The following is a 25,930-nucleotide window of genomic DNA, read 5'->3' as shown; positions in this document are numbered from 1 at the left end:
GGAAGCTTAGGTCCCCTCAATACTGTAATTCAACGGGCACAAAAGACAACAAATAAGCACCTATTACCTTATTTTAAGAAAGGGATTGCCTAAACGTCATCAGAAAGGGAACCAAGGCCTGGCACCTTGCACAAAGACCTAAATCTCCAGGCTCTATATCAAGAGGCCTCTTCTGCACACACTCACCATTTCCATCCCTGATAAAGACAACCTCTTCTCCATGCAAAATGCCTGCTGAGGAGCAGACCAGGAAAAAGAACACTGGTGTGTGTTTCCAGGCCTATTTACTCAAGTAAATGTTGTTAAAGTAAATTGCTCCTTCTCCAGGAAGACCTTGGGAAGGATAACACTGACCTCAACACAGGCCCAAAGAGAACACAGCCTATCTGGGTAAAAAGGTCCCATTGTGTTCTAGCTGCCATTTTCTAGCTCACAAGCATGTGGGAATAAGGAAACACAGCCCCGCCCACTCAGAAAAGAAAACCTGTTCACCCCACCTTTAGTCTGTCTGGTAGCTGAGACCCAACCCTGCCACCTCACATATGGATAGCTACTGCCCAGATCCCTGAAGGGCCAGGCTACCAACACCCACTATTTCCTGCTTAGTGAGCTCAGGAGAGGAAGGTGGTCTTGCAGTGGGCTCGCCCTACTCATGTGATTGTTTTCATTTCTTTCTTCTCGGCATCTGGGCGTGCACGGTTCAGCACCTTGAGGAAGTTGGATGTTTTTGCCCGCATACGTGTGTGAATATAGGCCTGGAGGCAAACACATCGAGTACTGAAGCAGAGTCCTGTACTAGAAAGACAGCTTTGCTTTCACTAGAAGTTATCAGGAAGGTTTGGAAACATACCCTGGACTGACACAGGGCCTTGCAGGGAAGCAGGAGGCATAGATTCATCTCTCTGCTAGGGGGAGTGGTGGTAGGGGGAGAGATGAACAAGACTATGATTTCCTGACCTCTAGAACCATCTACTTAGAGTTCACAGCAACAGCCTGGACTTCTGGATGACTTTTGTTATCAGCTCTGGTGGAGAGAATGACCGAGAGCACGGGAGCCGAGATGTTGTGGCTCCTCTCACCTTAGAGCACTTGATGTGGTAGTGCAGGTAGTCCCGGAACGTGTGGATCAGGTTGATGGTATTGTCTCGAGCGCTGGCATTGGTGTGGCGAGGGAACAGCACTGGGGGGCACAAACAAGGAGTCAGCATGTAACACCAATGCCAAAGGGCAGGAAGACCAGTAACCCACAGTCAGTTCCCATCTCCTGCTTAAGTACCATCCACTTGTTTCATGCCCAGGCTGTCAGGTTTTCCTCCTTGAGACCAGGAAGGGATAAATACCTTAACTAGGGCACACGCCAGTGAGTGCAGGTGGGGGACACTGAGGAAAAGGAGGAGATCATGGCAGAAAACAGAGTTCCCCAAGGAATGGGTGTGGCCCTGGCATTCATCCCAGGTCCGGATTCTGTGGCTGTGCACTCCCAACATAATAAAACCTTGCCTGCCACATGCCTACTAGCTCCTGCCTCTGCAGCTCAGCAATCTCTTTGAAAGGTGATACTAGTATCTACTAACTTTGGAGAAAATACTTTAACTTAAGAAATCAGGATTAGGCCCCAGTTGGTTTGGCTCAGTGGTAGAGCATCAGCCTTCGGACTGAAGGGTCCCAGGTTCGATTCCAGCCAGGGGCACATGCCCAGGTTGCGGGCTCAATCCCCAGTAGCGGGTGTGCAGGAGGCAACTCATCAATGATTCTATCTCATCATTGATGTTTCTATCTCTCTCTCCCTCCCTTCCTCTCTGAAATCAATTAAAAAATGTTAAAAAAAAAGAAAAAAGAAATCAGGATTAGGAAACCTATGCCTGTCCTATGTCCTTGGTGCTGAAGTAGAGTAAACCTTCGGAGAAACTAGATTCAGACCAGACCCTGTATTCCTGTGGTGAAAACCAAGCATTACGGTATAAACAATAAGGACCTGAACTTTCTTGATGAGGACAGGCAGGAGGGACTGCTTTAGATGGAGGCTGAGAAAAGCAGCTCCCATGGCACTGATCACCTAAAGACCTGTGCAGGGACTCAGCCCTCTGCACCTGCACCCCCGCCCCTGCCTGCTTTGGCTTCTTGAATCCTCTCTATTTCCTGCACCTACTCTACTCAGTGGTTTCACCATCAGCAAAATCCTAAGTACGAAGTTTTGCTGAAATGAAAAGGAATGTGCCCCGAAAAGAAGTGACCACCAGGGATAGGATAACTGCACTGTACAGAACCTAAGATGCTCATGGCTGGAAGTTTACCATCAGTTTATGTACCATAGAGACATGTACTGCCAATTAAACTGCCACATGCTATGAAATGTAGCTGCATCTGGACCTCATGAAAAGAAAAAATGTGTAGCTTAGATGTAAGGAAATAGGGTAAATCCACTCGCTCCTTTTAGCACTGAGGTGAATTAATGAAAACTTCACGAAAGGGGTCATTTTAGGGCATGAGGTACAGTGTGTGTACACAACGTTATTCCAAACTGTCAGCTCTAACAATGAGCCAAGCCAGCTCACTAGGCAGAAGCAGCTGTAAGATGGGACGACCTGAATTCCTTCAGTGGAAAAAGTGGAATAAGTGAATCATGGTTGGAGCTTCAGCCTAACTCCAAAAAAACCCCAAGATATGCCAAATGACAGAGAACTCCCACCAGCTGCTCAGCAATGCTTACCTCCCAACACTTGACATCAGAGGCTACCCCGCCCCCCTTAGGATTTAAAACAGGAAAAAGGAGAGATGACTACTGTACATGACCTGTAATTAGTGTCTTGTGACACCCCCCTTACAGTCATGGCAATAGGAACAATTTGGTATGCCTGCTTTTGCCCCCTCCCACTAACATTTAACGAAGGTCTGTCCAGGGCAGGCAGTCTGTAGTCTGAACGCATCAAAGGCACACAAACATGGCGACCTCACCCTGCTTACCGAAGGTAATGTAGCCAATGTTGTCACCCACAGCAGCATCGGTGTCTTTCAGCTCCAGAGGAGGTTCCCTGTGGCTAAAGAGGACCTGTGGGGCTGTGTGGCTGGCTCTGCGTCCTTCTTTGAACTCCTGCCAGGACAAGCAAAGATAATCTGGTGTAAGATGAATAGAACTTATGTTACAGGGTTTGCCCTATGGGGTGTGACCTTTTAGCTCCCTGGACCAGTAGATGACTAAAAGTCAACTATACCTAATGTGAAATATTACAAGTGCTGGCTGCTAACAACGAACTTCAGATTCAAAAAGTAGAAGTCACAATGTACTTAAGTTCAATATTCAAAATGTGATGAAAATCACTGTTAATCTTCCCTTTCTCTTGTTTTAGAATATCATAGGTGATAGAATCATATCTGAGATTAAACAGATGACAAATTGCAAAGCACTACGAGAACCAGATTACGTTTAAGATAAGGGCTACTACTTAATAGTTTTGTCGATTCAATGTGAAGGAGGTGATATTTTTCAAGAAATCTTTAACATTTCTGGATGAATGGAACCCAAGCTGAAACTTGGTTAAGACTTCAAGAGCAAGTCTCAACTCCTTTTATCTTTGCATATACGCCCTGATGAACAGACCAATTTTTTTTATCACTCCCCTCACCCTCATCTCCACTTTTTTCAGTCTCATGAATACCACATTTTCTCTGGGCTCTGGGTGTTAACACAAGTCTTGTTTCACTGAAATATCTTAGATCCTGTTACTATTTAGAATTCATCAATGAGAACTTTAGACGAAATTTAAGCTCTTCATGGGGCAGAAGACAACGCAGTTAAAGAAGCTGAGTTGTCCTAGTGTTCACTGAGACAAGGAGACCGTGTCACATGAGAAATGAAAACCTAATGTTTAATTCTGGCTCTTGAATGGCCCTGGACTAAATAAACAGCCACCATGCTGCATAAGAGCTCATCACCTTTAACAAAACGAGCCCACCCATCCTTCCTTATCAAACTACAGCAAAATGACCGAGGATAAGACAATCAGCCACTCCATCCCTGTTCAAATCTCCAAGTCTCAAGCTTTTCCAATCCATACATTCCTGTGTAAATAGATAAGTGATATAAGGCATCCCTGTTTCAACCCAGATCTGTAAGAACTGAACTAGATTTTCTAGCAATGCCAGTAAGACCAGATGATCCAGTCACTGAGAGATGGCAGAAGGATGGAATCAAGGGCTTAACCAAGACCTGTGTTTTCTGAGCACTAAAAGCATGTTTAAACAGCCGCTCTTCTACTACGCTCAACTATGACCTCTTTTATAATGCCATCCCCAGCAGCCTGGGGCAGCTGGCTGCTCTCTCCTTTGGTTTCCCATGTCTTTTCTACAAACCTCTACTATGACAGTGCACTATTTATTAATGCAGCTGGCTTGCCTACCAGGTTGTGAGTTCCTCAAGCCAAGGATTCTGCTTTATTCCTGGAGCTATTCCTTTGTCCTTCAAAGAGGCTGCCTAGCACATGGATTGCTGAATAAAAAAAAAGCATTTCTACCCTAGCTGACTTAGTGTCATACATTCTACAGGAAGGAACAGAAACTATGTTTCCATTTGGAGGTAAGAATACTACACATTGATCAGGAAGCCCTCAGCAAATTAATGGCAAAGGAAGGATAACACTTGAAGAGTTCTAATGTCTACTCTGGGATCTCAGTTGGTGGAAAATAAATCAACATAGCTGCGTTAGGTTACTCCCTTTTGAATTTTGTTCTCCAAAAGAAAACTATTTGGAGAAGCTGAAAAGGAGTTAAGATCATTCAAAATGGAAATTCCTAAAGCAAAACTCTAGAGATTGCCCATCTCTAGAAAACACCTTTCATTATGCAAAGTGGCTGGGAGGTTTTCTAACTTCTATTGGTTTTACTCTTCAGCCTCGGGAGAAAACAAAACAGATAATAACCATCTGCCAGCATTTTCTTATGTTTAGTAAGTTTCTCGAAGGCTCCAATTCACTTATAAATGCGGCATTCATATCCAGATGGGGTATTTATAAATCTGAGGTGAAATTACTATTTCATTAGTTCTGCATACAGAAAATAATACATTTAAGACTTAACAAATATACAGTACTTCTCATTTGGGACTATCCTTCAGAAATATGTCTTTCTCTTTGGTTCTCTCTCTAAACACTTAAAAATCAACCCACCAACCCACCCAAATAGTTTCTTTCCTTAGCGTCTTTGTTACATATGTATCAGCAATACTATCTCTTTTTTCTCCCTCCAGGTAGGATGTTTTGAGCATCACAATACTATTTTTCTTTTCTGTCACAGCACAATTTATTACAGAAGTTCAGAATAAATCCAAGTATCTACAGAAGTTTAGTATATGATACAGGTAGCATCTTGAATCAGTAGTATAAACATGGGCTTTCAAATTATTGCTATTGGGACCAGTGGGTAGTCATGGATGGCTGGATGGGTCCATCTTTTATGTTACAGTCCAGGAGAAACTCCAAACAGATCATAAAAAAAAATTTATGTGTAAAATGAAGCTAAAAATTTTAGAAAAATAATACAGGTCAATTTCTTTTTTTCTTTAAATATATTTTTATTAATTTCAGAGGGGAAGGGAGAGGGAGAGATAGAAACATCAACGATGGAAGAGAATCATCATCAATCGGTTGCCTCCTGCACGCTTCCTACTGGAGAGCAAACTTGCAACCCAGGCATGTGCCCCGACCCGGAATTGAACCATGACCTCCTGGCTCACAGGCCCAACCACTGGGCTATGCCGGCTGGGCTAGGTCAATTTCTTTATAATCTTCAAGTAGGAAAGGAGTGTCTATGACTCAAAATCAAGAAAGCCATAAAGGACCAGATTGATCAATGTAATTATGTGTAAATAAGCACTTCTGCATGGGGGAATAAAAAGACCACAAAATCTAATGACAAACTGGGGGGAAAAAATTGCAACTCTTATCACAGACAAATGGCCAATCTCCCTACTATATAAAGAAATAGAGAAGATCAATAACCCAACTGAAAAATGGGTAAAGAACATAAAAAGACACCTCACAAGAAGAGAAAAACAAAAACCTTCAACATAATAAAATATGTTTTGAACTTGCTCATAATGGAACATAGATACCATTTAAAATCCATTAGATTGAAAGAAATCCAAAAGTCTGACAACACTTTCTGGGGAAATGGGCATGCTAAAATGGGTGGAAGGGAAAATGGTACACCTTCTGTGGAAGAGAGCTTGGCAATATCTATCAAAATTACTGACTTTGGCCCTACCCAGTTTGGCTCAGTGGATAGAGCGTTGGCCGAAGGACTGAAGGGTCCCAGGTTCGATTCTGGTCAAGGGCATGTACCTCAGTTGCATGCTCGATTCCTATCCCTGTTCAGGGTGTGTGTGGGAGGCAACCAATCAATGTTTTTCTCTCTCTGTCTCTTCCTCTCCCTTCTACTCTCTCTAAAAATCAATGGAAAAAGTATCCTTGGGTGAGGATTAACAAAACAAACAAAAAAATTACTGACTTTGACTCTGTTCCCAGGTCAGGAAAATATCCTATATCTATATATATAAAAGCCTAAGTGACCGAATGACCGAATGACCAAACAACCAGTGGCTATGACGTGCACTGACCATCACAGGGCAGACGCTCAACGCAGGAGCTGCCCCCTGGTGGTCAGTGCACTCCCATAGCCAACCTCCCTCAGCCCCTCCCCTGTACAGCCAATCTCCTGTGGCCCTTCCCCCTGGCCAACCTCCTGCCACCCCGATCAGCCCTGATCGCCAGCCAGACCAAGGGACCCCACCTGTGCACAAATTTGTGCACCGGGCCTCTAGTATTATTATATAATAAAAGCCTAATATGCAAATTGTCCCCTCAACCAGGAGTTCGACCACTCGCTATGACATGTGCTGACCACCAGGGGGTGGTGCCAAACATGGTGGGTGTCGGCAACATGGCGCTAGCAGTGGGCCACAATGGAGGGCTGCAGGTCATGATGGGCCCTGTTGAGAGCAGGACCGTGATGGGATGGTGGAGCAAGTGAGTGGGTGGCGCCAAGCCAAGGCAGGTGCAAGTGGGGCTCCCAGGAGCTGAGTGAGCCGGGCAGGGGCCTGATGACTCAGACAGAGGGGGCACGCGGGGACCCAGGGGCCCAGAGATCAGCTGGGACCTGCCCATCCACACCAGACACTCGCGCTTCGATTGCTAGCCAGGCCTAGAGGTCACACCCATGCACAAATTTCATGCACCAGGCCTCTAGTATATTATATATAATCACACATATATACAGATAGCGAGGGTCCTCAAATTATTATCTTCACAACTATCTAAAGAGGCAGAATGCTTGTGTCTTGTCCCTCAACATACAGAACCCAGTGGTTTCCATTTAACTTTTCTTAGTTACTGACTTTAAGATCTAATATGGAAAAATTCTAGTTTACCATACTCCAATCTCCAAGAGTCGTTAATTGCTTCTCACAGAATAAGCATTGAAATGATGACATCTACCAGCCTTTCTCTTTGTGGGCATACATCAGCTTATAGATAGGCCTACAAAGATAATGCACCAAATCCAGGCACTAGGTCATTTGTGTGAATGGGGACTGGAAACTCCCTGTCTTTTTTCTACAGGCAGTAAGCATCCCTCAGAGTGTGTCTGCCAAATGACAAAAGCAGGAATTGTGTTCTGACCAGGCTGAAAGTGCACGTTGGCACGGGAAAACCCACAAAGGCCCACAGCAAGCAGACTAGTGACCGTGAGGGACTCCAAACAGTGTCCCAGGTCACAACATTCTGTGCCAGGCATCCATTGTTCTTTCTCCTAGAAATTTAGAATCACTAGGTCGAAGAAAATGCGTAGATTATTTATTTTGGGGGAAAAACTGGCAAAGTCAGTCTAGGTTTCTATGGTCATTTCAAATAAGTGACCCCAGACTTTAAATTTGGAGAGGGAGGCAGGCAGATGGCTTCCTGAACACCGCCATTTCACATTCCCAGACACCATATGAGTCTGCACAGTGCCAGGCCAGTCACTAACTGGAGATACTATCAGTGCAAAAATGCAGAGACTTTGTTTTCCCTTTTAGACAAGTCCTCTACCACATGTACTGTGAGGGACGAGTTTACATTCATACACAAAAAAAGAATACACAAAATTCTCCTGGGAAACAAATCTCCAGTACACTCTCCAAGATAAGATCTGTTTAGAGTATAAAAAGAAGCTAAGATGTCGCCTGGAATAAAATGGAACAAGATTGGTAAAAACCAGCCAAATCTAAATATATACTTCATAGCTTTTAAAATTAGTTCGCTGGTCTGGATTTACCCCAATTTCTGAGCTACTGCATTTAATTCCTGTCAATTATGCACAAAAATATATGAAGCTCCTGTCTGCATGCTTACATTTTGGACCCAAGATATATATATATATGTATCTATGTACACACACGTACGTACACACACACACACATACACACACTTTCTCTCTAACATACACACAAAATTTATTACTCTCAAAGGCTGGAAGTATTAATATTCTAATTCTTCTGCATAGGGGCTACAAAATTAGAGTTTCTGATTCATTAGTCTAAACACAAAAAGCCATGACAGATGGATCAAATTGAGATCACTTTTGAAGATTACCCTAGCCACGTCGTAATAAAGTACCCTCACTATATTAAGCATAACTATCTTTCAACTCCATTTGGCAAAAAAGACTCTATCCCAGAATTCTTAAATCTCATCACCCTGCCAAGGAACAGAACGAACATAAAGTTTTTTGAAAATTTAACCACTATACTAGGTTTTGAATGCTAAGCCATTTCAGGAGAAATCAGCCTGGATACCACTTCATCATGAGCTCTCATGTCCCAGAGCCAGCAACTGATTAGCAGGTATCAGACTCAGAAATCTAGTGACACAAGTCAATAGACCTTGCCAGAAATCTGATGAATACAAGAGGATAGGAAGTGTGACCAAGCTTTAAATCAAAGACCCCCATGGCAGGAAGGATGCTTAATATTTTAGTCATATTGTTAGTATGTTAAATATTCAAATCACCCTCTAGTCCAGTCCTACAAAGGCTAAAACCACTAAGATACATTCAGTGAGTTTGGTGGGGGCTGTTTAATTAAATCTTCAACAAGGTCCAACATCAACAGAACTGACAGTTCTCTTTTCTGTGCCTATGGTGGGTTTTGGTGCCAGGTTATAAACCACCACGCTATGGTTTTGCCCCAAGATGTCCGCTCCATACCTGCATGAACACCTTTCCAATGACCACATCGTCGTCATCCTTAAACACTGTGCTGAAGACTACCGTGACTCTGTCCTTTTTAGACTCAACATACCTGAGGGGAACAAAACCCATGAGTAAGTATAGAATCAGAATGGGGTTTTGTTAAGAACTTGATCTACAAGTAAATTAGGAGGGTAAAGTCATAAATCTCTTAATTCATAAAACAAGGTATGCCCAGTGAGACTAAGTAGTTATGGCCAACAAAGTCCATATAATAAATGCATGGCCTGAGAGCAGCAGGAGATGAAAATCACCAAAGTAGATGTTATTAACTTTGTCTATATGATATGAAATGGAATCTCGAGTTAGTGATCCTCTGAACACCACTTTAAAAGTTTTACTTATTTATATACAACGAGACTCACAGCATGTAGATGATCCAAGAGTTGCAATAACACAGAACCTATGGGCACCCTCTACCTCCTGATTATCTGGCTATATTACTGAAGGGGACTCAGAACTATGGTACCTTAAAGGAAAGCACTGGATTCTCTTTTTATCTTTTGCCAACATTCAATACTGGAGACTAGGGAAGTAGCCTCCCCTCTGACCTCAAATCATACATCCTGGCTTAAAGAATTTATGAGAAAGACACTTCAGAGGAGGAGGGTTCACACAACAGAGACTAAGGTTTGACCTGGCTGTATGCCTTTTGATAAGCGTGTGCGACAGCCACACCCAAGCTTCAGGACCATATTCTATACTCACATGGTCTCATCATCCCTATAATGGATAACTGCCCTGTTCTCTCCTTCCTTGCCCTCTTCTTGGAACTGGAAGTATTTCTCAAAGACAGAGGCAAAACAATTTCGTTTCAACATGCCAGCCTGATGCACAATGGAATCCTTGGATGCAGGCAGATTTTCAAGGTCGTATAGCAAAGAGACATTGTATCCTGGAGGGAAAAAAACACCCAGTATGCTATTATTAAAAAAACAAAAACTTTCCAAGTTCTTATGACATTTTATTTTGTCTCCATGATCATACTTTTAACCCCGGTAGAATGCTGTCCATTCCCACCTACCTCATAGGACAAATGAGGTGAAATAAAATCTCAATTCTTGTAACATCACTGTAAATATATACAGCTAATTAACAAATGCTACGCAAAAATTTGTATCAATATCGAAGATGACTGATTACAAATAAATGGATGACACACTCTGGAAAATTTGATTAAAAACTTAGTGTTCTATGCACAGTTGTGAAGGGGACTGAGTAAAATTTTTGAGATTTAATGTGCCAAGTGCCAACAAACTGGGCATCTTTTTTTTTTTTTTTAATATGCTTTTGAGTTTAGAGAGAGAGGAAGGGAGAAGTATAGAGAGACACCGATCGGCTGTCTCCTGCACACCCCCTACTGGGGATTGAACCTGAAACCCAGGATTGTGCCCTGACCTGAAATTGAACTCTTGGTTCATGGGTCTATGCTCAACCACTGAGCCACACTGTCAGGGCATTGGGTATCTTTTTGATAATAAAATATACCTCCTATGTAACATTCCAAATCCTTTGTGGAAGGAGGCAGAAAATGGAAAAATCTAGAAAAAAAAATATCTCCAGTAGTTTTTATTTGTATACACTAAATTTTTCAAAATGTTTGAAAATATTTTATTTCATTTGGTCTCCATAGGAATTCTTTGAAACAGGCAGGTCAGATGTTTAATCTCATTTCAGAGAGAAAAAGAGCTTCAAACAGGCAAAGTGTCATGACAAATGCAGCATGACAGAGAGGTAGAGGCACCTCTATTTGGAGCTAAACACAACTGGAGCCAAATCCTGGCCTTGCCACTTTTGTGACCTTGGACAGATTGCCTAACCCCTCTAATTCTTGCATCTGTTAAAAAAGGGGGTGGTAGCCCTAACTGGTTTGGCTCAGTGGATAGAGCGTTGGCCTGCAGACTGAAAGGTCCCAGGTTCGATTCCGGTCAAGGGCATGTACCTTGGTTGTGGGCACATCCCCAGTAGGGGGTGTGCAGGAGGCAGCTGGTCGATGTTTCTCTCTCATCGATGTTTCTAACTCTCTATCCCTCTCCCTTCCTCTCTGTAAAAAATGAATAAAATATTTTTTAAAAAATAAATAAAATGTGTTTAAAAAAAAGGGGGGGGTGGTGAGATGGGGGAGACTATTGGGAGACTTAAGAGAAAAGTACAATATTTAAAGTGTCTGGAACACAGTGAGTCATCAATAAATGAGGCAGAACAGGACTGAAATCCAAGGCTGCTGACCACTGCACTATCCTGGCTCCTTACAGCATACCGAGTACAAATGCCAGCACACAAGGCTGGCACACTTGACTATATAATGATATGATTAATATGTGCCCAAATGCCTATAGATAAATGTCTGTACATCACTGAGGATCATTTCATATTCTAGGCAACTGATGGGAATACTTTTACCAGAACTGCAAAGGATTTCATATTGCTGAACATCTTGAACCTTTAATTTAGTTTTTCCCCAAGAACATTCCTCAGTCTGTGTTTTTTGTTGAGTCTATCCTCATTGAGAGCATGAGCTATGTAAATCTCTGTTCTAGATAGTGCTTAGCACATTTTTGGCCCTCCAATATTAAATAATATCAAGCATTATTCCTTTTTAGGGACCCAAAAACCAGTAAGCAAAAGACTACAAGATTAGATAAAAAAGGAAAATATTTAAAGTTGAGGTTTGCTAGCTTTAAGAAGCCAAATAAAACAAAATAAACAAAACTATTGCTGAAGTCAGACTTTAAGTAAGGCTTCTGATATGATGAAAAGAACATACTGAGGATGAAGAAAATAAAAAATCTAGTATGCCCTGCTGCGTTTTCCAAACTTGCCCAGATAAACCCACAGAAAAAGAGGAGAGACACTATTTTCACATGTTTTGCACTTGTGTGAACACAGGTCTGTAATCTGACAATGTCTGTGCTTTAGCAGGAAGTGGAAAAAAGGCAGGTACAAAACATAAGTTCTCTGTGTTTACTCCGGTTGTCCTGATAGATTTTAGGATCTGAGCTGTGACAAGCATGCAAGAATTCCTACGTGATTTTTCTGTTTTAGCTCTGATTCTTTCTTCTCTCCTCTTTCTCTCTCTCCTTCTCTCCTTCCTTCCTTCCTCCCTCCCTCCCTCCCTTCCTTCCTGAAACTCCTTGATTCCTCTTAAAGTCTACAGTGTTATTTACCTTTGTTTTTTATTTCTGCAATATATTGGTACCATCAATTTGGAGATTAACACATTTCAGCATTCCTTATGGATGGCAGTTAAAACTCCCATCCACAAATACTCCTAGTAACAAGTTACATTCCAAAGGTACCTTTCTGTATTTGATATTTTGCTTCTAAGCAGCATATAGGAGACAGCAAGTATTGTAAGGGGAGTGGTGAGGCAGGGCCATGTCAGAAAAGAGAAGGCAATATGCTAGCAAAAGTAATTGCTATTAAAAGAAAGTGACAGACACATCTTCCTTCTTAAAACAATGTATTAATCAAGGTACCACAGCAATAATATTTGAGTAAAAAACAATACACTCAAATGGTCTTACTACCTGGTCCAACTATGGGGCCCAGTTAAATGCCTCAAAATTTGAGATGATCACTTAATCATTCAGGGATGAAAATATTGCTTTTCTACTTTAAACTTCCTTTAAAGCAGTATAACATAGCTATTCTAATCAAGGATGGCAATGGAACTTTTTAATTCCTCTGGCCATTTTTGTTATTTAAAAATGTGAGAACAATTGTGAATATTCCTTTTCCTTCTCCAAAATGTGCTGTGTACAGAAAAAGGTATTACTAGGGATTGGGGTGGGAATCAATATTTGCTTAGTCTTTTCAAAAGGCATCTTAATCACCACAAAGGGGGCTCTCTGGCTGAAAGAATAATAAGAAAGTCAACTGGCCCCTTTAAATAAATGTGAAAAAACATACACCAATACTGTACACGACTCTGTGTACCATTATTGAACAATGCAAAGCCCCTTAAAAACTATTTTTATGGAGAGTTGAAGTGGGAACTGGGGTTACACAGAAATATCTGCAAGATAATAAACAAAATCCGCTGGCTAAAAAAAGCATAGTACAAACAAGGCAGGTCTCTTTCCATGTCTGTCCAGTCATATATATTGCCACGTACCTGATTCTGGATTTACCAAGAAGCTCCCATACACTCTCTTTAGTAACTAGAAAATATAAAAACAAATATGTTAATCCAAAGGTCATGATAATTTCATTATTTTTAAAGCACTGTGTTTGCCAAGAGCCAGCATTTTTCATTTCGTTCGGTAGATGGGAAATGATAGAGGGAAGCAGATTTATCTGAGATACCAAGCAAGTCACTCACAGAACTATTAAATCCAAAAGGTTAGCCTAGGACCTGATTTTCAATCAAGGCTCATCCTTTACTCTTTTAGGACTTGGTCACAACCTCCAGATCATACACTGCACGTAAACATCTTTTTTTCAATAGAGCAGAAGGATGCATGCCAAGTGAGTATAGATAATGTTAGTTATCAAGTAAGTACAGCCAAACCATTAACCCAGGTGAACAAAGAGATAAAATCACAATTTTTGGGAACTGATTCTAATTAGCCTGCTCATTTTGAATGCTTTAAAATTATTTTGCTCATCACCAGCTTTTTAAAGGCAAGACAATGGATAACTGAATCTTAGCCAGTTATTTATACTGGTGGGTCCACAGAAGACTGTACTCTCTAAAGGCATTTTCCCCCAAACCAATACTTACTGCTGGCTACTTTCCAGCTTTTTGAAGTAAATGATAAAACCTTTTCACACCTCCCTATTTTTTCTGTGCTAGTGTGACTGCTTCACCTGGTGGAAATTGCTCTTAGGCTGCCATGGGTTAAGAAACAAACTTTTTATTTTGGAAGGAATTGTTCTGACTTAATGTTACATGGGACACATTAAGCACTAAAAAGATAGCTATTTGCCCAGCTGATGTGGCTCAGTGGTTTAGTGTTGACTTATGAACCAGGAGGTCACGATTTAATTTCTGGTCAGGGCACATGCCCGGGTTGCAGGCTCGATCCCCAGTGTGGGGTGTGCAGGAGGCAGCCGATTAATGATTCTCTCTATCACTGATGTTTCTATCTCTCTCTCCTTCCCTCTTCCTCTCTGAAATCAATAAAGCACAAACTTTTGTTTTAATTATAGAAGCTATACCTGCATGTTTTAAAAAACTGCATTAGCCGCAGAAAAGCACTGTAGACACAGGCAGCAACAGAGTGGAGCTCCATGGGGGCAGGCACTCTGTGCTGTTCACTGCTGTGGTCTCAGTTACATATACCCGCATATCAGGACAAGCAATAAATAGATGTGACTGAATATCAATGTTTTTCTTCTAATCTTATTTTCAATGTGCTCTCTAGGTATTTTTAAAAAAGCACCAGACCATATATTTTATGTCCCATTTGAGAAAATTATTACATGGTGAGGTTCTCCGTGCTCCCATTCTTAGGTATTCTTTATTTAACATATTTTATTTTCACATATTATTTAACCATTTTCCTTTAGCTGGAAGAAATTCTCAAACTGCAAAACTCGGATAATGGGGTGGACCTCAAAGCATGAACCAGTGATCAGATTAGTTTGTACAAAGGCAAAAGATAAATAATGCCACATATAGTTCCTATTTGGTGACCATATAGCCACTGTGAGGTATCTCTTTCACAGAAGAGGAACTGAAGGGGAAAGGTTCAAGGTCTTAGGGTTTCTTGGTGGCAGAGAGTTCTGATCTTCAGGTGTCTTATATATCACTTCTTATAAAGAATTTCTGGGGGAAAAAGTAACATGCACATCTTACAAGAATCTTAACTGGCACACTGCTCCTGAGCTACACTTCTGTACTATGTGCACTATTAGTATTTGGAGGAAGGGGAAATTAGATATGTCAGAAACCACAGCCCCTAAGATTAGGTTTAATTCTAGGCTTACTAAGGTCTAAGATCTAAAAGGTTTTTAGAGCCAAATTTATACCACATTCAGCTCCTCTGTTCCCTCCCCTTGATCAAACCAGCCAACGCACCTGGTTTACTTCACTTGCACTTTTAACTATGATTCACTTTTCAATTTGTGCCCACTCTTCCAACCTAACACCAGGATATGGTATAGATAACCTATCAATCACCCCATCAAACCCTCCCACCAGAGGCAGAGGCCTTATGCCTTGAAAAAGGGCCTGTGACAAAGTAACAAGCTTCCTGTGGTTATCGCAGGCTGGTCACTGTTTAACCAACCCAGGGAGCCACTTACTGTGCACTCTGCTCCAACACTGTGAATGTTACTCACTCCACCCACTTGAGTGGGTGGGGTTGGTTCTTTGACCCTTGTGGTAGCTCTAAGAATAGCAATGTGTTCTGGTGTTCCATTGGAAGGAAAGCACAGACTGGAAGGAGATTTAAGAAATCTAGCTTAATTAACACTACTTTCCCTTCTAAAGATTATTATTATTATTGCACCTAGATCTTTACAGAGAGAGGACTGTGTAGGGAAAATCATTACACAATTTGGTTGGCTATTCAACTGTTTAACAATTATTTTCAGGTAGCTATTTTACAGATAATCTAAGCAGGGCCACTTTAATAGTCACTTATTTCTTCTTGCTCTCTATCTGGTAAAGAGAAGAATCAGCTACTATCTTTAATATTATCCTTTATATGACTAGATCTTCTTCCTGAAGCTTTTCTTTCCCAGGTAAAATAACTAAGAATACAAACTCTCTAAACATTTCTTCTTCCTTTGAACTTAAGAGGCAAATCAGAAAAGGTTTTGACTCTTCCCTTGAATTTATGGGGCAAATCAACTGCATATGAATAACTAAGGTAAGTGACTACCAATGGCTTTTGGCATTGTTTGGTTAACATATAATTTTAGTTTTTAAACCAAAAAATTATTGAGATTTCTATCATATTCTTTTGCAAACAGTCTTTTCATTACATAAATTTTAAATAATCAAAAGCTACTACTCTTAATCGGAAAGAAAATAGAAATGGCTGTATCTTCATTCACCAGATTAAGAAGAACCTAGCTTGTTAAAACTAAAAGATATTTGAAAACTGATTCAGGAACTGAGTCATACTTCCTGCTTTGAGACCCAACCACAATGTGCGCACACTGGTGTAATAGCAGTTTCTTTCTTCCATAAATGGCTCTCCTCAGAGCAAATATAGTTCAACAGGAACCAAACCTGCTACTTTAACTATTGAAAGAAACCAGTGAATAAGGCATGGCCACCAAGGGTTTCACAACGCATGGACATCCTTTCATAGTTCCCCTAAGGCAGTCATAGAGAAGAGGAGGTACTTTAAGAGGCCAGCTCTAAAGAATGTTAAATGTAAAAATTTAAATGGAAGATTTGTGCCTACATTTTCAGAATGAAAAATTATGATTATAAACTTTAAACAGGCCAGAATTAATATACCTGCCTGACCTGTTATAGAAATAGAAAGGAGCCCATCTCATTCTCATGATAGCCATTTTTGTATCAGTCAACGAAGAGTATTCTTTGCTCTATTTTTTTAGAACTAAAGCTGTTTTTGTTTTCAATGGTTAGGGAACATCTTTATTTCTCTAGAGTAAAAAGCAAACAAAAAACCAAAACCCTGGTTAAGTGAGCAAGCTATCCAGAGTGGCCAGTGCCAGTGGGGGAAATTCAGTGCCATGGATCTTTTCTCTGGGTGGCAAGTTGTCAACAAAGAGTGAGGAGAAAAACAAAGGGTGAGTCCCAAGGAAAATGATGTGGAACTTACCTCATCAGCACCATGTGCCTGAAGTTCCTTGTAGAATTTCAAAGAAATACTGACCATCACTTTTGTTTTGTCTCCATTAGGATTTGAAATATGATAGAGGACCCCATCAAAATCTGTAAGTAAAGTAAATAAGATTGCTTAACTTGGGAATGGGGAATAATATATCAAAGTACCTATCTGTTGCAGGCCATATGAGAGTCCCTCTTTTTAGAAGGCATATAAGTAAAATGACATTTATTTTAAATCCACGTGGGCAGTCAGCAGAAACACTGGGATAGAACTGTTAAGTACCCATTTCTTTGCTCTTTTCTAAAATTACAAAGCTATCCTTACCTTAATCACAGCTTGGTATTGGAAAATTTTTTAATACAACTTTTATTGTGACGTACTTTAAATGTATAAAAGTTATAAGAACAGTATAAAAGTTAAAAGAACAGTATAATGAACCCCTATTCCCATTATATGACTTCAACAATTATCAATACATGGCCAATCTTGTTTTATTGAGACACCCCCCCCCCAATGGATTTGATTCTAATCCAAATCCCAGACATCACACCATAAATATTTTAGAATATTTTAGAATTTCTAGAAAATAGACTTTAAAAACCTTTCTCTTTGGCTTCTACCTTCCTGTAGTACACAGAGAACTTGCCCTACATAGTTCCTGAAATTAGGTGATGACTGCCATTTCTTTAGGGAGATCTAGCATTCCTAGCTAGGAGGGTATGGGGACCGTGCCTACCTACTGCCAAAGTCACAGCCCTTCAGACTTCAGCTTCCAAGATCATCTAGTCAAGTATCCTCATTTTACAGAGGGTGGCTGTATAACTCAAAGTTCACAGGGCAAGAAAGTAGTATTATCGCTTAATTCTTTGCAGGGAATAGAAAACAGTAACATCTCTAACTTTTTGAACAGGTCTCTGCATTTTTATGTTTCCACACTACTCTAGTTCTAGGCAAACTGAGATGGCTACTTGAAGATAACATCTTAATATTTCAAAATTAAAAAAACCTTATTTTGTACCACAAAATTAAACCCAAACTTCCAAGATAACAGCAGGCAATTTTATATAGTTCATAAATTCATAAAATAATTATCTATAGCCTGGCTGGTGTGGCTCAGTGGTTGAGTGTCAACCTATGAACCAGGAGGTCACAGTTCGGTTCCTGATCAGGGCACATGCCTGGATTATGGGCTTGATCCCCAGTAGGGGGTGGTATACAGGAGGCAGCCAATGAATGATTTTCTCTCATCACTGATGTTACTCTCTCTCTCTCCCTCTCCCTCCCTCTCTGAAACAAATAAAAATATTTTTTAAAATCATCTATAATAAAGACCTCATAAAGATTTGACAATTTAAGGGATAGTGCTCCAAATGTCAAGGCTTGTTTGAGGAACAAATTTGTTTTCTATTTTTTAATTGTGTCTTCTCTTTATAGAATTGAGATAAAGACACTTACCTGCAAATGTTACTTCTACTGCTTCTGGTTTGTTTCTGCAAAACAAAAATTCTTTAGTTAAGATAACTGTATTGCTGCTTGCCTTCAAGGGGACTTGCAAAGGCTCCTGAGTTTTATTTAAGATCAGACCACTCTGATGCAATCTTATGCTTACTGCTGATCTGAATACACAATTCATTTTTTCATGCACCTGAACCTTTGGATTTACTTAAGGTGGAGGATAAAAAAAGGGAAGCAGGACAGATGCAGCTTTTGTTTCCCAGCCGATGTGGAATCTCTGTTGTGGTTGGTGCTCAGAGCTGTTGTGGTTCAGCTCTGAATTCCTTAAGACCCTGATATACATGTTTATATTTATGAACCACAAGATGCCATCTTTCGGTCAGTGCCTCCCCTCAGGACAGTAGTGATGGAGGTAGTACATTCAGCAGGAAAACTGCTAAATAGAATATAGAATGCTTTTAATTTATTTAAAGTAAAAGGATGATTTCAGGCCATAAAGCAAAACAGAAAGTTCTATTCCATTTCAAAGCCAATATATAAGTCTTCCTGCACATCTCCCTCTCCCTTTGTATCACCAAAGTACTCACCGCTCTCCTTCATGAAGCCACCTTTGACTGGTTCTACCCTAGTTTTGTTTTGTAATTGCAGTGCTATACTTCCATAGAAAGTGTAGCACAAAACAACATTGTGAAACCGCTGAGAACAGTGAAGACACTTGTTTTCCAACTGTAGCTTTTTCACCAGGACCGTATTTTCAGACAGATTATTATCCATAGTGTGTATTTTCTGATCTACCCATCTATAAAATGAAAGAACACAAGTGATCCTACCTACCTCATAGAACTGCTAAAGATAAAACAAGAGAACAGACACGAAAGAACCTGTCACGGAAGGCAGGCAGCCTCATAAGCCTAATACTCTCTGTGCACTTTCCAGCTTAGTCTAGTACATGGACTTCTATTTGATAAATCCTATTGAGCTATTACCTAGAAAGCATGACATATATCCTGGCTATAAACAATAATAGTCAATTAACCCCCAGTGAAAAGCTACTCTACATGCTCTCCCCACTTCTTAAAGCCCGATGGTAGGAAACAAATGAGAACTGTTTACCAGCTGGCTACCACTAACTCAAATGATTCTACTTTGTTTTATGGGCCAGTAGATAAGATAGACACGTTTTCACATTTATTCTTGCCTAACTTGCTCAGGATTTCATGCTCCCTCACCTGTAAAAGGAACCAAGACTGAGTTGCCCCCCAGGGTTGCTGGGAAATAACGGGATATATAATGTGGTTTATGGCTTGACTATTTAAAAAAGCTGCTGCAGAGGCTCAACAATACCTTTCAAGGAAACTGGCTTCTATTGAGTATATGTTAGCTCTGTTGAAAAATCAAAGCCATCCATATTGGAAAAATATGTTGGTATCTCTAAGAATGGAAGCATCAAGTGGGTTTATGAAAAAGCAATGAGTTCAGAATATGATGAAAAGAATGAGATGAACATTTAAATTGCTTCTGATCTTTAATTTGAAACTGGAGCCAAGAACAAAGGCAAGGAATGGCCAACAACCATTCCTTATCTCTAGAAAAGGAAAGAAGAAGTGCATTTTAATCTGTGGTCCATTTGAATGAGATGTTAAGAGGCTGCACAAACAGGAGGAAGCACTGAAGCATATTTTCCTGGAGAAGGCTGGCTGTGCCAGAAAGGGTGGAGGGTTTATAAAAGTCGACATTGCATCATGTAGTAAGTAGGTGGTGGTGGTTTTCTTTTTTAACCTTTAAGCTTTAACTCAGCCAATGAAAGACTGAGTTCCTCACTCTCCCACTTCATTAACAGACTGAGAAGAATCAACTAGAAATAAATCACCTTAGGGTTCCAAAGAAACATTTTGACTCTGAAATTTTACATTTCTCTAGTCTGGAGAGTTCCCTGGGCACAGATCCCTAGGAGAGAAGTCGCTAAGATCTGTTCTAAGTGGTTTCTGCCTGACTTGAGAATATTTGTCAAATCACTGCCATTAATATTTTAGTTTACTATTTATGGCTGTACAAAAGGTTGCAGAGGAGAGACAGGCTGCAGAGAGCACTAGGCCAAAGGAGTCTGCCAGAGAAGTCATCTGGGAGTTATAGGTCCGAGAACTCTCCAACAAGGAGACCGTACTGAGTATGAAATATCCCATAATAAGATCTAGCTCAATTCCAAGACCAGGTGTTTGTTGTTTACTCCTGTGGCTTAAAAATATCATGGAGCAGAGGGGTGTAAGATTGGTCTGCATCTTGGTCCACTTAACCTTAATAGGCCAAATAGATAAACGGTTATTTTCGGTTCTACCATCTGCTAAAGTTTCATATAGTGAGGGTGAGTTTAATCACAGAAAAACCAAGTTCTTCAGAGCTGACGGTTCAATGCAAGTTCTATTACCTACTGGCTATGTAACCACAAGCAATGTTACTCCAATATTGCTGAGTCTCAAGTTCCTTTTCTAGAAAATGGAGACTAAAACACCCAACTCACAAGGCTGTTGTGAAGACTAATTTAGATGATACGGCACAGCAAAGTTTTGTAATCAGTGTCTTATGACTAAGTTAAAGCTATGCTGAGATAATGATCCCCACAGCCCTTAGGGCAGTCCAGTGGCAGGACCTTGAGGCTAGGCCATTTACCCAAATGTACCAATCTATGTGTGACATATCATAAATAAGGTCAGGAATCACCAGTGCTGGGTGCACCTGCACAATGCTTAGAATATATGTCTACTCCCCATAACTCTCAAGAGCAGTTTTCCCCACTGTAAATGGGAACTCCTGTCAAAGTGCACATTTGAAATCAAATGAAGCCACATTACAGCTTATAGCAAAGTGCCTGGTTCACAGATGGTGACCAATAAACTAGTTTTTCTTCTAGGTGATGGCAGAGGAGACCAGACTTTGAAGCCACAATTGGGAAAGGTTTTGGAATTGTAATTCCAAGAATCAGCAATGGATCAGCAGTACAAGCCAGCTGAAGAAGTCCTCAGCATTACTGACTGGACAGCACAAGACACTAAAACATAGTATATTCATTCAGTTGGATTACAAGAACTGTATTATCTAATCCTCTTTTTTCATTAATAATTTTGGAGTTTTTTACTCCCAAATATATCCAATTCCCTTTGGGCACTTAAGTCTCTCTTCTAGTTATCCCTTTCCATGAATTGAATTAAAGGAATTATTGAATTCTGCTCACTATCTTACTATAAAGATAGTAAAGATCTGCTAAAGCCATATCTCAAAATACGGAGAAGAGGATCTAAAAGCCAATTCACACCATTGTCAGAAAAGTAGTAAACTCTTAAAGAAAGTAAGAACCATGCTAGCTGGCTTTATCTACTTCAAGAAAACATTTACCAAACCGACAATATGTATGTGAGGAAGCCCGGTGGGGGTGGGGAAAGATGACTAAAATGACAGACCCTGCCCTGAAGGAGTCATCAGTTGATGGAGTGTAGCTCTGGGGCTTCATGCCCAAAGCAGTCCCAAGGAGGCCAGAGGACAGGCAACAGTATGTAACTATAATGACCTGTAAAAAGACCAACCAGATCTTTTTAGCAAATCAGCCACTACATACAATGTCCTAATTCCAAGTCATTTCAAACCAGTTTATCTCTGAGGACATATGCAGTATAGCTGGGAATGAGAACAAGGTATCAGCAAGATTTAATTTATTCCTTTCTTTTTCAAATATCTCTTCCCACAGTTCTCACCCACACCAATTGGCAATGCTTGCTTACTGAGCTTCACTCCCCCTCACAGAACCACAGCTCCCCACAATATGCACAGCTGTGGCAAGGAGCCAGAATGCACTTAAAATCAACAGCAATTTGCATCAGACAGCGTTTTCTCAATCTTGGACTCCAGACTCTAGCTAAGTTGACAGCCTAGCTTTTGAGGCTGAAAAAGTTCTTGGTGTGTACAGAGTAACAAAAGAATTTAATTAACTTGACAGATTACTTCTATTTCAATTGGGGGGTCTGGGTAAGAATTCCTAACTGAAAAGGCAATGCTGTTGACAAGACCTTGCACGTGAGGTTATTTGCAATGTTGAGTATAGCTTTTTAATCAGTCACTTTCTCTTAGTTTGTAGGCTATTGGGAAGACAACTTACCAATAATCATCATTTTGTGAGGATATATGAATCATTCCAATAAGCCATTCTCCCAAGAGTGTGGTAGGGAAAAAGAAAAAGCAATTTGTTTGGAATGAATCTTAGGCTTTGTTGGAACTGCCTCCAAATTAAAATGTTATCATGACCAAATGTATTCTTAAACAGCTTAGATGATAGGATTGCTTTACCCAATGAGTGACTACCAAAGGAAATTTAGCTTTTTAGTAGGATGTCACAGGCAAGAAGACCCAATAGGATGATCTGAGGTGCATCATTTAAAAAAAGACCAACCTCAAAAGGAAAGTTACTGCCAGTGTTCTGAATTATATGCCACAGAACTGTTTCAAGGCTATCTCATGCTTACATTTTCAGTAGCTGGAAGAGTGCTTGCTGTCCATGAGAATATTCTGCGAGAATGGAAATGTTACACATCTGTGCTGTTCAAACACCACAGCGTCTAGCCACATGGGCAAACTGAGCACTAGAACTGTGACTAGTGTGAGGAACTTAACTTTATTTCACTTTAATTCTTATTTAAACTTAACTAGCCACACACAGCTACTGGCTACCATATAGGATTATCACAGAGTTGGAAGATTGACTCTGGAGAGGGTTGATCTGAACTATAATCTCCCCAAATGGTGTCTTCTGAGAAGAGTAAAGGAGCGTGGAACTGACCTCTCTAGCAGGTTTCCACACAGGCAAAGCCTTTCAAAACTCCAGGGTTTCTCCTCCAAGCTACTCCTTTTCCTTAATTTATTTCTCTGATCTTCAACCCAACACATTTCACCCCTTAGCTGCCTCTGCCATTAGGCTCTCTCAGAAAGGCCCCCCCTTTTCTGTCCTGCTGGTGCTGAGCACTGGTAGGATCCCATACATGTTTATGATTATCACACTAGTTAACCTTTGCTGGAAGTTCTACCCTAGGCATGTGCCTTAATAAATACCCAACTACTTCATTGTTGCCTCACCTTACCTGTATGCCTGGAAATTCACACCAGGGTGTTACATGTGCAATCCCAGGAAAGTCCTACTTCCTAAACTGGCTATCATGGTCTCTTTTCAAAGATTTTCAAAGTGCTTTTCAGCAAAATGTTTTGAGCCCACTTATTTAAAGTCACGTCTCTAAGGGAAGATGGGCCAGAATAAAAGCCAAACCTTGCTGCCCTGCCCCAATATACAACACTGCTACAACATGTACTTTGTAAGAAATGCCCTAGAAGTTATAACTTATGCCTTCCAGACTTGAGTGACTACTTTAAGTCCTCTAAAATGGTTAGTCGGTCCTTTTAAGAGTAATTTTCTAAAAAGAATAGAGCTGAAGTTCTGAATAATGGGCTATATTTTGGAACCACAAGTTATTAGTACACAAATAGATATGAACAGACTCCCACAGTACAAGGCATGCTCCTACTTGAAAATGCACCAGCTTATAACCACCTAGGTCTCATTTCTTTACTAGTCTGGACTTGAGAATGCACTTAGGATCAGCTGTGAAAATGCAGAAGTTAATGAACTTCCTCTTGTGTGCTACACTGCTCTAAAAGTAGAGAGCAATCACCCAAATTAAGTCTGAGCTGATTCGCTTCAACATTTAAAATGTAAAGGAACTGGTAAGTGGAGGCTTAAGACAAGAAGCAAGTTAGCCTAAAATATAAGCAACTGCAGCCCCTGGCAGGAAACAAAGCTGCTGTTCACTGTACGCATTACTTCAAGGAAAGCTGTTCTTTGTTTTACAGATCAAAATCGGTGGCCTTATAAAAGATATAGGAGACACAATATGTTCAATTTCAGCAGTGGGTTAGAAGTATCTGTCTTTTAATGCCTCCAAGCCACAGGTTCCTATGACTACTTACAACTTCCCTTCCGCCAATCCTCTCCCATCTATGGATCGCCAAGCACCAAGTTTCCTTATTACCAGTTCCGTGCTCACCAGACACAGTTTGCACTTATTTCCTCAACTGTGCAACCAAAATGTGAAGCCCCATCCTCACAGATGGGGAAATGGGCAACGGGACTAACCACAGGGCACCACAAATTAGAAGCTAAAATCCCCTGCCTCATGTTTTAAAAGCAAAGCAGCTTTGGGGGAGGAGGCTGTCTTCCACTGAGTCTTATGTTTGACGGAGAAGGCTGCCTTGGAAATGTGTCCCAAGCCCCCTTTTAAAAAGGCCGATGGTAGAAAAGGTTACCTAGGACCTTCACACACTGGACGCTTTCAAGTGTGTACCTGGGCCAGAATTACCACAGAAGAAATCACAGATCAGGGAGCTGGAATAAGAACGTAAAAGATAACCAGATAAAGCCTCATGGGTGGGGGAAAAGAGAATGAGAGCCTAAGAAGAGAGATAAGGAGGGGTGTGGATGGGGAGACTATTAGCTTTGCTTGAGAAATACGAAACAGAATGGCCAGTGTCTCTCACAGTAGGGTTCTGGGAAGGGGAACTAGAGAGGTGGCGTGTTTTTTTTCTGGCAGCGAGACTGGGTCTGCTTTCAGTCTCCCCTCCTGCTCCTTTAGGCGAGGAGCTGGGGTGGGGTGCGAGAAGGCTGAACGACCTGGGCCTGCATCTCCTGCCCTCCTCCAGCTCTGGGAATTCCTGCAAACTCCTGGAACCCAATCCGTAGGGGCTGTCTTAGGTTCCTAACAATGACGGGGAATACGGAGAGGAGAGGTCCCACGCTTGCCACAGAGGGCAGTGGCATCCTCCAACGAGAGTTCCGGCCCCGGCTGCCCTCACGTCCCACAGGTCGCCTGCCCTTTAGCACGCGCACTCCTGTCCACTCACCGCTTCCGCATCCTCCCCGGAGCCGCTCCCCACGCACCTCTGCCCCTCACCCCTCCGCACCCAATCGCCTCCCACGTCTGCTCCGCCGGGGCAGTGCCCACACCCGGCCAGGTCCCCCATCTCTCTCCTCCCCACGTCTCGGGAGCTGAACGCTGGGGATCAGCAGGGGTCAACTCTGCCTCCCCCGCCACCCTCCGTCCCCGGGCGCGCGCTCACCCGGCGGCCGCGTTCTCGAACTTGAGCGCGAGCGTCTCCTCGATGATGCGGTTGTTCACCTCCAGCAGGATCATGGCGGCGGCTGCCCCGGGCAGGGGAAGGAGAAACAAGGGCGGGTGAGGATGGGTAAGGGAAGGAAGGACAGAGGGAGCGGCCCTGCTGCCCCCTGAGAAGGGGTCTGGGTGGGGTAGGAGGTGAGGGAAGAAGGGGAGAGGGATCGGGGTAGGGGAAGGGGAAGATGCACGCACTGACGGTGGAGACACCCACCCACCCACCGGCCCCACCTGGCCCCA

The 25,930-nt window shown here is 41.6% G+C and overlaps 1 protein-coding gene across 2 annotated transcripts in view; it reads right to left on the bottom strand.

Moving 5' to 3' along the window:
• Window positions 1-25,924, bottom strand: part of ARPC2 (actin related protein 2/3 complex, subunit 2, 34kDa) — a 28,396-nt gene extending 2,472 nt beyond the window's left edge. Inside the window, exons 1-9 of one of the 2 annotated variants that reach the window (XM_005883406.1) lie at window positions 25,638-25,924; window positions 18,489-18,523; window positions 17,025-17,137; window positions 13,394-13,439; window positions 9,985-10,171; window positions 9,235-9,328; window positions 2,965-3,091; window positions 1,080-1,180; window positions 655-755 (exon numbers count right to left, since the gene is read on the bottom strand). In XM_005883406.1, coding sequence (XP_005883468.1) covers window positions 655-755; window positions 1,080-1,180; window positions 2,965-3,091; window positions 9,235-9,328; window positions 9,985-10,171; window positions 13,394-13,439; window positions 17,025-17,137; window positions 18,489-18,523; window positions 25,638-25,711 — 878 coding nt within the window. In that variant the 5' untranslated portion in view covers window positions 25,712-25,924. Of the gene's footprint in view, window positions 1-650; window positions 756-1,079; window positions 1,181-2,964; window positions 3,092-9,234; window positions 9,329-9,984; window positions 10,172-13,393; window positions 13,440-17,024; window positions 17,138-18,488; window positions 18,524-25,637 lie in introns of those variants that run through there. The other variant, XM_005883407.1, reaches the window with a different exon arrangement.
• Between the last annotated feature and the right edge of the window lie 6 nt (window positions 25,925-25,930).

Source organism: Myotis brandtii, unplaced genomic scaffold (assembly GCF_000412655.1).
Source record: "Myotis brandtii unplaced genomic scaffold, ASM41265v1 scaffold79, whole genome shotgun sequence".
Lineage (NCBI taxonomy): Eukaryota > Metazoa > Chordata > Mammalia > Chiroptera > Vespertilionidae > Myotis > Myotis brandtii.
This window is presented reverse-complemented; position numbering and strand designations above follow the sequence as displayed.